We start from the raw sequence: 16,983 nt of genomic DNA, 5'->3' as shown, positions 1-16,983 counted from the left end.
TGGGGCCCACCGTGAGCCCCACGGCCACCCACAGCCACAAGCACACAGCACACCTGGGGTTTTACTGCAGTTCTGAGAGCTGTGTCCCATCTACGACCCCAGCCCTGACACGGGGCTGTGGTTGGCAGAGCCCCCTATGCTGTGGAGGGGCGGCTTGGAGGGCTAGGGACTGGTGGAAGAACTATAGCCTGGTGGGAGGACAGCAACCCTTGCTGCTCCTCCTCTGGCTTGGCCAAGCCCCAGCACTGCCATGCCTGTCGCTGGATTCCCGGCAGCAGTGGCAAAGAGGAAGGGTCCTGCAGCCCCATGGATAGTGGGGATCCCTGCAGGCACTGGGGGGTTTCTGTGGCTGGCACAGTGGGGGCAGTGGGTGGGCAAGGCAGTGGTGGGCAGCTGTGCAAGGGGCCCTGAGAGCCCGCGACCCCCTGAGCCGCCTGCTCCTGCTGCCACGCCTCCCTGCTAAGACTGGGATTATCCCACAGGTTGTATCCGTCGTTAAATACCGACTAATAACGCTCTCAGGATATTAAATATGTAACAAACCCGCTTAGCGCTGGCCAGGACAGGAAAGCGAAGGTCACCGGTGCTAATGAGCCCGGCCACATCCCTGGCTCCCTGCAGGCCCCTGGTGACAGCAGAAGGTCCCAGGGCTGAGGTGCCAGCGCCCAGAGGTCCCAAGCCCCTGCGTTACCCCATGGCCAGAGCCCCAGCAGCACCTGGAGCTCCCAACATGCAGCAGCCAGAGCTCTGGTCCCATCCATCCTACCGTGGGCTGGTCTTGTGCTCTGGACAGCCACAGGTGCGAAAGCCTCAAGCCAGCCAGGACACTGGTGCTGCTGGTTGGGACCAGCCCTGGCCACGGCCCCGCAGTGGCCCCATAACCTTGTCCCCACGGGACTCCTCCAGCCCCAGCCCTAATCAGCACCGTGGATCTGCTTGATTAGATAATGGGGCTGTAATCTAGGAAAGCGCCTGCGGATTGCGCGCAGCACCCTGACCCTGCACAGCACAGCTGGAGAGGGAGGGCCACGGCCAGCCGCCGGCACAGCGGGCGGACACAGCTGGACACCGACCGAGCCGCAGCCGGGCAGGCACAGCCGCGCACCAGCACTACCGGGCACGGGCAGGGCTGGTGCGAAGGCAGCGGGACAGAGCTACGGCCAGGACAGAGCGCAGCTGGGAGAGCCACGTCAGCCGCAGCCAACTGTGGGGAGGTGCGGGGCCACCCACACCCCACTGCCCGGGTGGTCGGGGGGACGTCCCACAGCAGCCCCGGCGCCAACGCCGTACCCTGCATGAGGGCACGGAGAGCCCAGCAGAGACCACCCCGCCCCGGGCCCGCAGCCGCGGGGCTCAGGCGGCACAGAGGCTCTCACCGAGCCAAGGGTGGTTCCCGGCCTTTTTCCCCTCCGCGATAATCAGTTTAATGCAGGAGCAGAGAACTAAAACTCTGCGATTAGCTGTTATAATCGCATGTAAATAGGCCCAGACAAGCCGCTCAGGAGGGCGCTGTGTGGCTCGGGACAGAGTTACACGGGATTTAGGCTGTTTACCACTCGATTAATTTCATGACTCCAGCCCCAAGCCCACCACTGTCCCAGCTGCCCGGCTCGCTTCCCAGGAGTCAAGGTCACTCGGGCGGGAAGCAGTTGATAGCCCAGGGCATCTGCCAGCAGCGACCGGCCCAGCACAGCGCTGGGCTCCAGGACTCCTGTGCCTCAGCCCCAGGCCTGGGCTGAGAAGGCTGGGCTATCCCATCCCTGTCTCCTGGTGTCTGGACCCCCAGGCAGGCACACACACGGGTCTCCATCCCTTTTTATTCATAAGCATAGTCAAAGCTCGAGAATGTCACAGCTGAACCCCTCCCACAACCACCAACGGACCAACACAAGAGTCCATCCCTCTTCAGAAGAAAAATAGAGCATCTTCCACCTCGTCCTCGGGTTCCTCCAGTCCAGAGCCCTGCTGCTGCCTGCCTGCAGGCTGGAGATGCCACAGGACTGGCTGCTGGCAAACTAGGAGCACTGGCCCCATGGCTGCAGGAGCAGTGGCTGTGGCTGCACACACCTCGCCTCTGACATTGCACCACACAGTTGTGCCCAGCCCTATGGCCTCCCCAGGATCCTCATGTGCTGGGCAGATGGTGATCCATGGCTGCCCACAAGGACCGTTCAGGAAAAGGGATTTCAGACCATCAAGTGCAACAGGCAAAGAGACAGTCCACACAAGGGCTGCCCCCGTGGCTGCTGAGCAGTCTCTGGGGGAATGTGCAGGACCCCCACGGCGCGGGGCCGAGTGGCAGCGTGTCCGTGGTCGTGTCTGTGCCGCCGTGGCTCAGGCGTGTCCTTCGCAGCCCCGGCACGATAAGGCAACTGCTGGCTGGGGCGGCTGCTGCCGGTGCGGCCGCCTGCCCAGCACGGTGCGGCCCTGGCCCGGTGCTAGTCCGACAGCGTGATGACATCGTAGTGGATGCCCGGCTGCAGCTGCTGGATCTGCTCGGCTGCTGCCTCGGTGGTGAAGACGCCCTGTGCCTGGGCCATCGCCGCATCCGCCACTGCTGCAGGGGAGGGGGGTCAGTGCTGCCTCGGACCGAGGGCAGGGGGAGCTGGTGGCTACTCAGGGCTCCCCTCCATGTTCCTCACCTGTCCCCGGGGAAGGGACAAAAGGCCCCCCTGCCCATGTGGGGCTCCAGTTAACCCTGTTCCAGAACTGACAGGCTGGGACCAGCAAAGGTCTGCCCTTGGACACCATGACTGGCAGCAAAACAGCGATCCAGCCTGGTCTTCCCATCCCTCCCACCAAGGGCTGCTGCATGGCTCCCTGCCAACAGCAACAACAGCACAGGCAAGACTGGCACCCCCAAACCCTGGGAGGACTGGCCCTTTTGGCACAGGGCCCTGCTACTACCTGAGACGGCTGAGTGTGCTGCTGCTTCCAGCTGTGCCTGGGTGATAAGCTGCTGCTCAGGTGACACAGGCATGTACTGGATCTACAGAGGGGAAAACAGGGAATCCCTGAGGGGAGGGTTCCTCCTGGAGCTGCTCCAGCCATGGTTGCTGCACTCAGGCACCAGCCCACGAGCTCCCTCTATTTCACATATCCCTCTCCAACTGCAGGCTCAGGGCCCACCCTCCAGTTCCCACCACCACACGTGGCTCCTTACCTGAGACTCTGGGAGGAACTGGCCGCCCTGCTCGTACTGGATGTGGGTAATCTGACCGTCCTGTACCTGGTGACAAACAGTGAGGCTGCGGCAGGGTCTGTAGGTGTCCAGGCCTCCAACAAGGCTGTGACCCAAACAGACTGAGCAAGAGGGAGCAGGAGGGGGCCCAGCCTCACACATGACAGCCCATGGAGCCCCACCCACCATGTGATGGGAGCAGACACTCTGAAGCTCACCTGGATGTGATGTCCCTCTGGGACAACAACATACTCTTGGGGAAGCAAGTGCGGGACGCCTTCCTGGGCAATAATGTACTGAACCTGCAAACATGGGAATTCAGACCCAGAAAAAGGTCACCACCCCAGTGCCTTCAGCTCTCTCTATGGAGCCCTGCTCTCCCCACTGCTGCCAGCTCTTCCCACCGGGCAGTCTCCCATCCATGGGCCATGTCCCCTTACCTGGTTGTCAGCAGTCACTAAGTGCTGTACTGTCTGTCCATCAGCAGTCGTGATCTCCTGGATGTAGGCTGCCTCCTCCTGCAATGTCAGCAAGTGCCCGGTCTGGTCAGGGGGGCTGGGCCTGACCACATTCCCCCAGGAGGCCCCCACAGTGTGGGGAGTGGCCACACAGGACAGGAGGTTGAGGCCGAGGGACCCAACTCACCTGGCTGGTGACGCCCTGCTCCTGTGCGACAAGGATGTGCTCCTGCCCCAGAGCCTGCTGCAGCCGCTCGGGAGCCAGCACAGCCTGGCCAGCCTGCAGAGCCGCTGCAAGACAGAGAGAGAGCTGGTGAGGATGCTGCTGGGGACATGCCAGGGCTGCCAATGGCCCCGCTCCCCAGTGGCCACTGGCTGGCACCTGGCCCAGTGAAAAGCACGGGGTAGTCTCTGGGCTCTGCTCACACAAGGTCAGAACTAAACCACTATGGGCAGAAAACACCCTCCACGTCAGATGCTCAACTCTGCTTCCAGCGTGAGCTGCTCCCACATGCACCGATCTACCAGGATCTGCCTGGAGGGAACACAGGCCCCCTCATTCTATGCAGCTGTCCGTGCCCAGCCCCTTGGTCTCTGTCTCCACTAGCAATCCCAACCATGGCAGAATCCTCCTGGCCCTTCAGCCCCACCTGACCCACAAGCTGGGTGAATCCCACATGGGGCTCCAGATGCAGGACACCCACAGGTCAGCCCTGGTCCCAGGGACATGTCTTACTGTGTAGGGTGGCCAGGGTGTCCTCGTCACTGTTCAGGATGATGGTCTGCTGGGCAGCAGCTGGCCCTGGCCTTTTGCCCTCTGAGCTGTGCAAACGCTGCATGTGGAACTTGAGGTGCCCATTACGGTTGAACCTACAGAGAGGCAGAGTGAGGTGGAGTGTGCACAGGACCCTGTGCTCTCTGCAGGCTACGGGCAGCACAGGCACATCCTAAAATATGGCCTGTCCCCTCTCCCAGCATGTTCCCATCTGTGGCCAGGGACTGAACCCTCCCATGCAGAAGTTCCTTGGCGACAAAGCTGGGTCCACCTGCAGCAGACCCCATTCCCAAGAGCACTGTCCCCTCTAATGGGCTGATTCTCGGGAAGGTCTGGGGAAGCTCTGCCAAGATTCTATCTCCTCTTGAGCCTTGTAGAGCCCTGTGGGATTTCCCAAAGCAGGAACAGCCCAGCTGCATCACTCACCTCTGCCCACAGACCTGGCAGGCGAAGGGCTTCTCGTTGGTGTGGGTCAGCATGTGCCTGCGCAGGTCCTTCTTGTTCTTGGAGGCGAAGCTGCAGTGGGGGCACTTGTGTGGCCGGAGGTTGGCATGTTGAACCATGTGGCTCTAGGGCAGGAGGACACGTGCTGAGTGAGAAACCCCCGTTTCTCCAAATCCCTTGTTCCCAAGGCTGCTCTGCACCAGGAAACTTACCCGGACCTCTGGCCAGAGGGTGGCAGTGAAGGGACAGTCGGGACACTTGAAGGTGCTGGGCCCAATGTGGGCTCTCTTGTGACTCTCCATCTCCGCTCTCCCTGTGAACATGGCTGTGCAAATCTTGCATGAAAACTTTTTGGCTGTGGAAATCTTGCATGAGAGCTTCTTCGCTGTGGAAACCTTGCATGTGAGCTTCTTGGCCATGCCTTGGATTGCAGGCCACTTGACCTTTGGGGATGAGACTTCCTGCCCCTCTGAAGCTGGGGATGAGTCCTTCTGGAGCTGCCTGGCGACACACTGCACCAGGGGCCACTTGACACTGGCAGGCTGTGCCTCCTGGCCCTCCGTGGGTGAGGAAAAGGCAGCATCCCCACTGAGGGGCTGCAAGAGAAACACCAGTCACACCTGCGCACACTGCTGCTTGGGATGGGGAGAAGGCTCAGATCCTTACCTCCATGGTCTGGAACTGGCTCCCTGGGACACCAGATGACATGATGTAGTGATTGCTATGGTCCTTCAGAGCCTCCTCTGTCATCACAGCTCCACTCACCACGACTGCGTGGGAGGTCTCCACAGGGCTCTCCTCCTCACTGCTGGAGAGTACAGGGTCAGGGAGGATCTGCCTCCTCCTGCTCACCACTAAAGCCTCCTCACTGGAGGCCGGAAGCGCCTCCACCTCCCCACTCCTCCCATACAGCTGACCTGTACAGCGTGGTGGGAGCCTGGATCTCCTCACTGATGGGTGCGATGATGCTGTACTCTGCTGTTCCGCTGAAGGGGATGGTGATCTGCTGCAGCTCTGAGCCACTCAGGCTTGCTTCCCCGTAAGCCTCCTGCACAAGTGTCTGCCCGGGCTCTGCCATGTGCAGCATCACCAACTTTTGCTGCTGCTCTTTGGAGTCCACCTTTGCCTCCTCCTCCTGCGTCTGCAGCTCACAGGGGCCTGGTGTCTCTTCTGGGTCATCTGGCTTCACCACTGCCACCTGTGCAATACAGCAGCTCAGCCAAGGGGGCAAAGCTCTGCAAGACACCCCTGCAACAAAACAGGGCTGGGAAGCCTCCCTGTGCCAGCCCCCAGCAGGCCTGGCTTCCCTTGACCCTGCCCACCTGCAGTGAGCCGGTGGCCAGCTCCCGCTGGGCACTCATGTTCAGCAGGAGATCCAGGGCCGTCTGCGTGGCCAGCTCTGCTGATCCAGCCACATCTAGGGGGTTGGATAGGGAGGGTCAGGCAGGAGCTCACTAATATCCTCCCCATCCCACCCCCTTCCCAAGAGCTCACTCACCTTGTTCATAGATGATGGTGGCCCCTTCTAGCGAACCCTGTGAGAGAACAGAGGGCTCTGCACCTGCAACAGCCTGGACCGTGTGGCAGGTGATGGGGCCAAGAGGTGCCTGTGTGAGAGAGGGAGCTGACAGCACAGTGGGCAGTGAGCACCAGGAGGAGCTGGGGCCAGGCACGGCACTCACCGGTGGGCTGGCCCCTGACTCAGCCGGTGCCTGCACCTGGCTGTGCTGCTGCTTCAGCTCCTCGATCTGCTGCAGGGTGAAGAAGGGGCGGCGGCGGCAGGGCGGCTCCTCGGGGTGCCTCTGTGCCCACTCCTCGAAGGAGTCGGCGTGGCGGCACTGCACGTGCAGGCGCAGATTCTTCTTGTGCTTGGTGGTGAAGTGACAGAACTCGCAAGCGAACGGTTTCCCTCCTGCAGGGCCCGGGAGGGGGAGTCAGGCAGAGGGTCCCCAGGGGATGGCAGAGAGAGCAGGCAGACTCTGACTGTCTCTGGGAGAACGGGGGATGCAGGGTATCAGTCAAACAGCTCCTCTCACCTGTGTGCTTGACTGCCATGTGCGAGACTAGGAAGTCCTCCCGGAAGGTGGAATACTTGCAGACGCTGCACTTGTAGGGCTTGTCGTTCATGTGCGACAGCTGATGGTTCAGCAGCACCTTCTTGTCCTCGCAGACATAGTCACAGAACTCACACTTGAACCTGCCAGGACAAAGCCTCCTGTCACACCTGCTGATGGGGAGTGGGACACGGGCTCTGCCTAGGCATGCTGGGCTCCTACCTGCGGTTGGCGATGGCCTGGATGTGCGTCAGCAGGTGCATCTTGAAGGTGTAACGCTTCTTAAAGGACTTCCCACACTGTGGTGAAAGAAAGCAAAGCAGCGCTCGCCTCCTGCCCTGCCTCACCCACTGCCAGCCCCTCCCCAGGCTGTGTCCCCCTCACCTTGTCACACATGTGTGGTTTCTCTGTACTGTGTGTCTTCATGTGCTGCGTAAGCCTCTTCTGCATGGGGTAGACACGATTGCAGACGGGGCACGGGAAGGAGTTCAGCTTTGGTGGCTGGATGGAGAGCATAAAGATGAGATCACCTGGATGAGGTCACCAGTTTCTTTACCCTCTCCCCACTGCAGGACCTGGGTTGTCTTTCCTCAAGAGATCCAGGAACAATGCCCTCAACAAGGCACCGAGGTTTTGTGGAAGACCCAGATGTGCCTCTTCCCATATAACAGTGCTGAGATTCAAGCCAACAGAGTATTCAAACTCACCGGATCAGCTCTCTTCTTCCTGAAAAATAAGTAAGAAAAGCCCCTTGCGTCAGCTACACCCTAAGTCCAAGCTGCCTTATACCTAGACACCAAAACTCTCCATTTTGGAAAGGGTCAGGGGACGGGGCAGTCACGGCCACCCTCCCAGAGCAGGAAGAACAGTGTCAGTGCTGTTCAGTCCCCAGGACTGTGCTGCCCTCACCTGTCCCGGCTGTGCACTGTGGAGTGCCGAATGACATCCTTCTTGTACACGCTGGTATAATTGCACTCCTCGCACTTGTAGGGCTTGCTGCCCACATGGTTGAACATGTGCTCCTGTGAGAGGCAGAACAGGGCCATGAAACCAGGGGCTACCAGGCTCCTTGTAGGTTCAGGGCAGGGCAGATGAAGCTCACCTTGAGGGAGGACCAGCGCCGGGAGCGGTAGCTGCACTGAAGACACTTGAAGAGCTGCGGGTCATTGGCCTCGTGTGAGTTGACATGGAAGCGCAGGTCATCGTGTGTGAGGAACCGCGAGCCACAGATCCGACACAGGTAGGGCCGCATCAGGGGCTTGGGGGACTTGTAGTAATACCTGTAGAAACAGGAACAGGGCTCAGAGCTGCGGTGGCAAACGGGCTGGACCGGCCCTGGGCACAGGCCAGAGGGCCCAGCACACCCCTCACCTGTGCCCCATGTACTTGCGGTATTTCTTGCCCAGGAAGCGGCGTGAGGGCCGCCCGCGCCGCCGGGGGATGACATCTGCCTCCTCAGCACCAGTGTTGGAGGAAGGGTCCTTGTTCTCTGAGTCGGACTGGCTGATGCTGGGCTCTGCAAGGCTCTCACCAGTCCCATTCTCCATGCCGGAAGAACTGGCTGCTTCCGAGTTCTGCAGCTCCTGGTTTGGTGTGCTTTGGGACGTCACCAAGGGCTCCACCTCCCCTCCTGTTCCACAGAACACAGCACAGCTCCGTCAGATTCCCGCTGCGGCTCCAGGAGCTTGTGTGCCACTCCCTGCTCCACCTCTGAATGGGGCTGCTGCCTCCTGCCTCCCTCACCTTCCAGCATGTCCTGAGGCATATCCTCCAGACGAAGCAGCTTGCGGGGTCTCCCTGGGCGTCGACGTGGCCTCTCCTCACTGGATGTGGAGACAGTGCGGCCGTACTTGGGCTGTCGTCCCCGGGGCTCATCCTCAGCTGGGTTGTAGTCACTGTCCTCTGCAGGCAAGTGACCCAAAACATCAGAGACTAGGAAAAGACTAAGCTATGTAAGATGTGGGGATGGCAAGTCCTACCTTCAGGATCATCAATAGCACCAGCATCCATAATATCATCATCTTCTTCTTCTGGGGCCTCATCCTCAGTCTTTGGAGCAGCTCCCACCTTTCGTGGTCGTCCTTTCTTCAAAGCCAGAGCTGAACCCACTGCCACAGAGAACAGGGTGAAAGCTCTTTACCAGACTGTGTGCCAGAACAGACCCTTATGCTCCAGCTCCTCTCTTGTTTCTTCCCTGGAGAGAGCAGAGCCTATCTGCAGTGAGATGAATTTCCCTCAGCCCTTGGCACACACCTGGCTGGAAGTGACGCTCTTTCATGTGGTTAATCAGTGTTTTCTTAGAGACACTCTTGTACTGACACATCTTGCACTTGAACTGCTGCACCACCACCACTTCCATCATCTCTTCCAGGGTCTCCAAGTCTGGCTGGTCCAGCTCCTCCCCACCATCTGCCTCTTGGGCTCGGTCTGGCTGTGCAGGCAGCTCCAGCACTTCCAACTGCTCGGAAGGCTCTGAAGGGCCGGGCTGGTCAAGGCACGTGGAGGTAGGTCCATCAGCAACAGCTTCTATCGCCAAGCTATTGGCTAGAGCAGAAGTGGCCATCTGGGACACCATGGGGGCACCTGAAACGCCAAAATCCACTCAGCCAAGCGGCAGACCCTCACCTGCATCCAAGGCTGCACCCGTACAGGGGGCACAGGGCCGAACACAAGCTCAGGAACAGGCTCCCAACAGGACTGTGGTACAGGCACCATGGCTGATGCAGCTGGGACACCCACTCCAGGCCACACTCAAGTGGCACAAGGCTCAGAGGCAGAGCTGGCCACCATGGACAGCCCAGGGAGCTCCCTCACCATCATCGGGGCCTTGTAGAATGAGGTACTGCGTGGTCTCTGCCCTTCCATCCTCTGCGCTGGTCACGGCGATGCAGCCTGGCAGGGAGAGGAGAGCAGAGTGGTGACTGCCAGATCCAGGGGCTGTAGAGTCACTGGGGTTCCCTGGGGCTCTCACAGTTCAGACAGAAGCCGTAAGGTGCGAGGAGGGTCTGGCTCTGGGCATGGAACCTGCCCTGGCCTGAAGGAGCAGCTAGACAGAAGGAAGGCTATCCAGCAATACAAGCTCCTCCCCAAACCCTCCAGTCACTGCAGCAAGGCATGAAGAGAACCCTAGTTGGACTCAATGATCTTAGAGGTTTCTTCCAGCCTTAATGATTCCATGTCCATATTTCCCCCACCTCCTGAGGTCTGGTGCAGTGGCAGCTCCCTCCCCAGCCCACCAAGCCATCTCCACATGGGAGCACACACTCACTCTGGATGATGTCAGGCCCGATTGTGGACTCAATGATTTTGTCAATGGCAGAACCCAGGTCCGAGGAGGTGGATGCAGTGGAGTCTGACACAACTGTGGCTCCATCGGTGATGACACTGGAGTGGACCAGGACTTGTGGGGACTCTGACACCATGATGGACTGGCTCACAGTGGAGACGCTGGAGACCAAGGTGGATTGGGCAATAGAGGATGAGTCTGGCAGGTAAATCCTTGGAATGGCATCTGTGCTGGAGCTGCTCTCTGAGACCTCTTCCTGGCAGATAAAAAGAGTCCAGAAGAGCTCAGATGAAACATCTTTGCCAGGCCAAGCCCTTGGAGCAGCCAGCTTATGCAAATGACCAGGCGTATCACTGCAAAACTCCCAGGAAAGGGATCAGAGCAAGTCTTTTAGTACTGACAAAAACCTGGACCTCCACGGCTGCTCTTGCTACGAAGGGGAGTTCTGCTCCTCAGCCTGACAAGCAGATGCCGGACCAGAGGTATAACAGTGTCTGCCCAGGCCGCAGAGCTCAGCTTGTCAAAAATGTCTACAGAAACCCCCAGGAAGCAGAACAACAGCTGCCCTCCCTGCCACCCCATCCTTCCCACCAGCGCCTACCAAGGAGACCCCGCTGCTGTCGGAGCTCTGCCCCACGCCGGAGTCATCGGCTCGGGAGAGGAGCCCGGGCCCCGCGGCGGCATCGCTGCTGTCCGCTGACACGGCCTCCGAGCTCCCGACGCCCAGCCCGCTTTCGGTGGGCTCCTCCCGCGCCGCCTGCGGGGTCGCGTCGCTGCTGCTCTCCACCGCATTTTCCTCCATGCCCGCCCTGCCGGGGCCCGCTACGCTCGACCTGCGGGAGGACCGCCGCCGTCAGGGCCGCCGCCCGCTTCCCGCTGTCCCCCTCCACCGCGGGGGTCCGCGCTGGGCGGGCTCGGGGCCCCGCAGCCGCCGCGGGCCCATTCCCGGGGGTCCCGAGAACCCTCCCGGGGGTCCCGGCGCCACCTGGCGCCCCCGGTCCCGTCATGCCCCGCGGCCCCGCCCGGCGCTCGGCCGCCATCTTGCCGCGGGGTCCCCCCCGCCGCCTCCGCGCGCGCGCACACGACGGGGCGGCCCCGGTGCCGCCGGGGCGGGGGAGACGCCGCCACGCCGGGGCAAGGGGGTCTCGCCGCCGCCGCCCGCCCGCCGACCCGAGCCCTCACCCGGCCTGCCGCGGCCCCGCCACGCCCCCGCCGGAGCCGGCACCACGGCGGCCGCCATGCCCCCCCGCCCTCTTGCCGCGCAGCGATACGGCCGCGCTGGCCCCGCGCCGGGACTACTTACCGGCGCCCAGCCCCTGCTCCGCCTGCAGCGCTCGCCGTGGCGGAGACACGCTCCTCGCCCCGGCCGCCGCCTCAGGCGCCTTCCGGCCCCGCCCGCCCCCCGCGCGAGGGGAGAGGCCTCGGCGCCCCGCCGGGGACTACTTTCCCCGCGGAAGGGTCGGCGGTGGTGAGACCCTGCGTCATGGCGTCAGGAAGCGGCGCCCGGGCCCTGAGCGTCGGCGTCGCGCCGGGTTGCGCTGATCACGTGACGGGAAGGCGGAAGTGGCCGCGGGGCTGGGCTGGGAGCGGGGCTGGCTGGAGTGGTCGGTGCGGTCGCACCGTTCTCTCCGCTCGCTCCGTTTCCCGCCCGGCCCGGCTCGGCTCGGCTCGGCTCGACCCGGTAGCGCGTTCCCCCACCTGCGGTCCGCACCTTGGGTGGACCGTGCAGCCCCGGCGCTCCGGCTCCCGTTCCTTAGCCCGCGGTGGGCGCTGCAACCGGCATGCCTCTGCTGATGGGGGCTGGGGCCGCCCATCCCCTTCCCTTCGAGGCCCGGGGCCTTGCCGCGTTCGGCCCCGGCGGCGGACCAGCCTGAGGCTGCTGAGCACTTTCCCCCTCGGTCTCTGGCGGGCAACGGCACCTACTGTCCGTTTGTTCCTTGAAGCCGAACTTGCCTCTTTCGATGGCAGCTCTGCGTCTGAGCAGTAGCCACCTTCTGATGGGCTCTCGCTCACCAAGTTCTGTCCCCCGGGATGGCTTCCCCCCACTCCAGATGGCGACGGGCACCCGATCTGGCTGCTGGCAGCACCTCCGGCTCCCACGCTTGGGGTGCACAGCTCTGGGGGGCTGCTCTGGCCTCACCGGGCGCTCCCAGAGCGCTGCAGGCAATGGGGCATTGCTGGCACCTTCTGATGCCACAGCATTCCCTGCAGGGATGCACTCGGACCTTGCTGCTGTCCCAGCTCCCTGTAGCACTGCTGATCGCGGTGCTGTTCCACATCCTCCAGCTGAGCTCAGCTGTGCATGGCCTGGGCTTGGCCTCTGTTCCCTGGTGATGGCTTTAACAAACCCTCAGGTGGCTCCTTGTTCCCACTGATAGTTTGTCATGTTGCAGTGCCCCATTGAGAACGGCTCTATCCCGTTTATTTTCTGGAATAAACTCAGCTGTGTTGTGCCTGTGCGCTGCTGGGGCTGGGCCATGCTGGGCTGGCTCTGGGTCCCTGTGGAAGGGACACGGGGTGAGGGGGGGGCTCTGCATCCCACCCGGATCCGGGGCCACTCAGACCAAGCCAGCCCGCAGTGCAGGTCGGGGCAGGCAGTGCCATGGTGTCACTGCCAGGACGGTCGGTCCGGAGCCGCTGCTGACATGGTGCCAGCTGCAGGAGAACAGACAGCGTCTCGTCTGGCGCAGTCTGCGAGCATGGACGTAGCCTGCCAGAAATCCGAGCCGATGGGTGCTGGGCTGGATCAGCACTCTGGATCAGTACTCTGCAGCGTCTGGCTGTGGTGCCCCTGCTCCTGGACGAGGCAGGCGGTGCCTGGGTCCCGCCCCCACAGCCCGGGGCTCTTCCTTGGGGCTCTAGGGGTCCCTTGTGTCCTGCCCCAGGTGAGAGTTCCCGGAGGCACCATGTGCCCGGCAGAAGCAGTAGAGGAGCTGCACCGCCAGCTGCTGCGTGTGCACCTTCCGGCTCTTTTTCAAGCTTAATTAAATGCATCCTTGAAAGGTTTATGCCCTCATCCATCATGGGCAGACAGCAGCGGTGAGAGCCATCCCCGGGCTGGCTGTGTGAGCTCTGCTGCCGCAGCGCTGCTGCCAGTGCCTCAGGGCTGAGTCCCCACATGCGCCCGGCTGCTGCCGTCGCTGTCACGTCAGAAACCCAGAAAGACCAAGGGCTTGAGCTTTTTTCTCCCACCACTGCTTTTTAAAGCAGCCCTGTGTAGCTCAGTGGGGGAAGTGGAGCTGGGGAGGATGGGAGGGAGGTGCTCCTATGCCTGATGTCCCCTCTCCATAGTTCTGTAGCTCACACCGGTAGAGCCCAGCACTGCCTGTGACCGGCTCTGTGTAGGTTTGGAATGCCCTTGTGCTCCCTGTTGGGGGAAGCCCCGTGTTTCTGTTGGGGATGGGGAGTGGTGTCAGAGGAACCCCTGTCACAAGCTGCCTGCCAGGTAGAGGAAGCAGGATGGATTTGTGTCAGACGAGCAGGTTTCCTCTTTTTGCCTTCAGTCAGCTGCTGTGTGAGACAAGTGAAGGGTTTTCCCAAGGGGTTGTGGCTGCAGGGTAAAACAGCCTGAGCTCCGGGGGCCTCAGGGGCTCATACAAACCCTCCTGGTTCTGGCTCGGCTGATGGAAAGTTGCATCAAGCTTCCCTCTCACCCTGGAGAGGTGCCCCATGTCCTCTGTCTCGGTGAATTGTCCTAGCAGAGCTTTGCTGTGATGGGTAACCTGCTATTTTTAAAAGTGCTGCGTGCCCCCAAGCGGGGTGAGCAGGGGATTTCCAGAGCAGGCAGAGCACGGCTCCCGTCCTTGGTTCCGGAGGCACAGCTCCTTGCTGGTAATTCTCTACTGTTGTGCCCCCAAGCCTGAAATCACTTCAGAGCCAAAGAAAACACAAAGAAATCTCAGCAAGAGGCTTAAGAGCATCCAAAAATGGCTGCAACACGTGTTGGATGTGTGTCCGAATACCTTAGCGGGGGGAGCAGCAGGTTAAAGGCCTTTTGGGAACGGGCTGAGGAGACAACACAGCGCTTGTGCCTGGAGGACAAAGCTCAGGCTCGGGCGGAGTAGGAGGCTGGTTTTATCAGGCTGCTTGATGAGCTGCACCGACAGGCTGTCCCAGGCCGTGGGAGGTTTCCCAGCTCCCTACTCTTCAGCCTGGATGCGGCGCTGGGAAGGAGCTACAGCCTGACAAGCTGCCGTTCAGGCGGGGTGAGCACACGATGATGGGTGACCCTGGTCAGGGACCTTGCTGGTGCCCCGTGGCCACACCGGGCTGCCCCCTCCCCGGTACAATTTGCTGAGCTGCCGAGCGGGCTTGTCCCGCCCCCACAATGGGTTCTGCATGAGCTCATGGCCCCCGTCACTGTCCCAAAATAGGAGATGGTTGCGCTGAGCACAGTGCCCAAGGCAGAGCCTCAGCCTCCCCCCGCTGCAACCCAAACCCTGGACTTCCACTGCCAGTGATTTTGTCATCCGCGCTGTTTGTTCCTCCTTGTTTTCTTTTTTCAAAGAAAACATTGTTGCGATGTTTGTGTAGCTGCAGGGCACGAATCCACATCAAGGCTTGTATTTATATCCCACCTGGGAAGGGCAGTTGCATCAGCACATTTTGTAAAACGTTGAGCAAAGCAGCCCTTGCTGCAGGAAATGGTTTTTCTTCACACCAGATTGCCTCACCACTCTGTGCCTTCCCAGCAATGCCGGCTCCTGGAGAAGGCTCCTGGGGCACTCCTGGGGGATCGCTCCATGCCAGGGTGGCCGTGAGAGCTGGGATAGCTTCCTGCTAGGCACTGCCTCGGCCCCTCTGCCCTGTGCCAGGGTGGTGCTTCTGTGGCGAGCAGCCTCCCCCGGTGCTGGCTGTTCCTGCTGGGATCCCCATTTCCCAGAGCGCTGGCGTGAGTGGGAGTGCCATAGGATAATGCCTGTGTTCTGTGGCCACCAAAGCTGTGGCTGAACCCGTGACCTCAGCCATAATGCCACCCTTGGGCTCAGGCGGGGCACTCCCGGGACAGGCAGGAGCCACTCCCCGCAGAGGAGCTCGTGGAAGTTGATGATGAGACCATTCAAAACCTCACACTGTCCCCTGGCAGGGGGCAGCTCACTGGCCCTTGCTGCTGGTGGCTGTGCCTTGGGCATGGAGGGGCTCTCCTGGTGTGTCCTGGTGCCTCTTGTGCCATCAGTGCCTGCCTTGACCGCAAGACAGAGCGACAACAGCACCGAGCTGTGCGTTCCCTCTCCCATACGTCTTGTCCCACACCCAGGTCAGCGCCATGGCTGCCATTCCTGAAAGTTTTTGGGGAATAACAACAGCCTTTCCAGGATGTGCTTGGATGTAAACAGCTGGCTCCTTTGCGCCTGCCAGAACTGCTGCTGCTGCTGCTGCTGTTTTTTTTCCCCTTCTGGAGGGATCCTGTGGCTTCCTTCCCAGACCCTGAGACCTTGGAGCCACGGTCCAAGGCCACCAGCTTCCACCCTCTCCCGTGCTGCTGATTCATCACTGCTGGTTAGTTAAAAAATGGTAATCAGCAAATTACTGAAATATAAGTAAAATAAACAAGGTGGGAAGAGAACTGTGTGTGTGTAGCAGGGCCCCAAAGGCCTCGGGTGTGCGATGTGCTGGGCTCTTTCTGTCGTCTGCACTCATCCCCTGCACAAACTGTGCCTGGACAAGTGCTCCTGGGGCAGGGAGTCAGTACCTGGTGCTGCAGGGGGTCAGAACTGGCTGGGTCCTGACCCTGCCAGTCCTGCATCCCTGCCCCTGGCTGGTCCTGCGAGGCTGCTCTGCTCAGTCCCCCTCGCTCCAGCCCCTCAATGGGAGGGGGTCACTACACCCCAGCGCAGAGCAGGCAGGCTCTGGGGCTGCTCCCCACCCTGTGGGGGCATGGCAGCTCCCACAGGTCTGCTGGTTCTTGCCTGGGTGCTCTCCAGCTCCTCTCGTCCCTGGGCAACACGGCAGCTCTGTCCATCCTGGTGTTCATTCAGCCCAGGGTCTGCCTTCCTCCGCTCACACGATGCCCAGTTTTGAAAGGTCTCAGGTCGTGTGGCCGGGGCAGCTCCTGGCGGACAGCCAGGCTGTGTGCCATTCCTGGGCTGCCTGGGCTTTGTCCATATGCCTGTGTTGACAACTGAGCTGCTCTGAGTTAATTTGGCAGCAAATGCTGGAACAGTTGTCAAATGTTTTACTGAAATCCGAACGTGTTGCATCCACCGCCCTTCCTTCTGCTTTGCGCAGTTTACAATTAAATACCACCAGTTTTGCCCATATTCCACCTTCCACAAACCCCCGCTCCTTATTCCCAAGCCGCTCCATTGCTGACAGCCATGGATTCCTGGTAGTGCACTGTCCCCTTGCACCCAGTCAGGTTCCCCATCATTGTCACAATTGCTGCTCTTCCTGTTTTAGCAGGCAGCTGCTGTGCCCGTGTCACCGCCGGGAACAAAGCGCTGCCCACCTGTCCTGTGCCATAGTGCTGATGGTTCACAGCGGCAGCTGTGCCCCCCAGAGCTGGCAGCCACCCAGCTTTGTCCTGCCCCGCTCCCCTCCCAGCTCCTCCCTCACTCCCGTGGTGCACAGGAGATGCTTCCATGGAGCTGATCCAGCAGGTCACCCTAGAGCAGATGCTGAGGGGATGATGGCCATGAGGCTGCCCATGGATATCCCTTCCCAAATGCTCCCCAGGTGACCTGGACGCTGTGCCCCTCTCACCTGTCTGAATGCCCTGTGGTCCTGCTCCCAGCAGGTGGGAAAGTTTGGTAGAACAAAGGTTGGTCAAAGCTGGAGGCAGAAGC

At 61.1% G+C, this 16,983-nt stretch overlaps 1 protein-coding gene across 7 annotated transcripts; it reads right to left on the bottom strand.

Moving 5' to 3' along the window:
• Window positions 1-1,801: 1,801 nt before the first annotated feature.
• On the bottom strand, window positions 1,802-11,665 carry ZNF335 (zinc finger protein 335). 7 transcript variants are annotated; one of them, XM_069034041.1, is made up of 28 exons: window positions 11,502-11,665; window positions 10,800-11,031; window positions 10,181-10,454; window positions 9,727-9,804; window positions 9,166-9,495; window positions 8,892-9,020; window positions 8,656-8,814; window positions 8,284-8,542; window positions 8,015-8,192; window positions 7,822-7,934; window positions 7,620-7,638; window positions 7,297-7,413; window positions 7,135-7,211; window positions 6,895-7,055; window positions 6,541-6,770; window positions 6,357-6,465; window positions 6,181-6,275; window positions 5,776-6,056; window positions 5,525-5,666; window positions 5,071-5,454; window positions 4,841-4,983; window positions 4,376-4,509; window positions 3,827-3,930; window positions 3,622-3,699; window positions 3,400-3,483; window positions 3,164-3,229; window positions 2,908-2,989; window positions 1,802-2,557 (listed from the first exon to the last, which is right to left on the bottom strand). In XM_069034041.1, the coding sequence occupies exons 2-28, from the start codon at window positions 10,998-11,000 to the stop codon at window positions 2,439-2,441; spliced, it is 4,146 nt and encodes a 1,381-aa protein (XP_068890142.1). In that variant the 5' UTR covers window positions 11,001-11,031; window positions 11,502-11,665; the 3' UTR covers window positions 1,802-2,438. The 7 variants fall into 7 exon arrangements, with proteins under 7 accessions (XP_068890142.1, XP_068890143.1, XP_068890145.1 ...); XM_069034042.1 differs by lacking the exon at window positions 11,502-11,665 and adding an exon at window positions 11,381-11,444; XM_069034044.1 differs by lacking the exon at window positions 11,502-11,665 and having other exon boundaries at window positions 1,802-2,554; window positions 10,800-11,226.
• Between the last annotated feature and the right edge of the window lie 5,318 nt (window positions 11,666-16,983).

Source organism: Aphelocoma coerulescens, chromosome 20, assembly GCF_041296385.1.
Source record: "Aphelocoma coerulescens isolate FSJ_1873_10779 chromosome 20, UR_Acoe_1.0, whole genome shotgun sequence".
NCBI lineage: Eukaryota > Metazoa > Chordata > Aves > Passeriformes > Corvidae > Aphelocoma > Aphelocoma coerulescens.
Note: the sequence above shows the minus strand (reverse complement) of the source record. Positions and strands in the feature narration are given on the sequence as shown.

Coding starts and splice junctions, on each gene's coding strand:
- ZNF335 (XM_069034041.1), bottom strand. CDS start 11,000: ATGGAGGAAAATGCGGTGGAGAGCAGCAGCGACGCGACCCCGCAGGCG. Junction 7,056..7,134: donor CAGGCCATCGCCAACCGCAG/GTAGGAGCCCAG, acceptor TTGTCCTGGCAG/GTTCAAGTGTGAGTTCTGTG. Junction 5,455..5,524: donor GCCAGTTCCAGACCATGGAG/GTAAGGATCTGA, acceptor TTTCTCTTGCAG/CCCCTCAGTGGGGATGCTGC.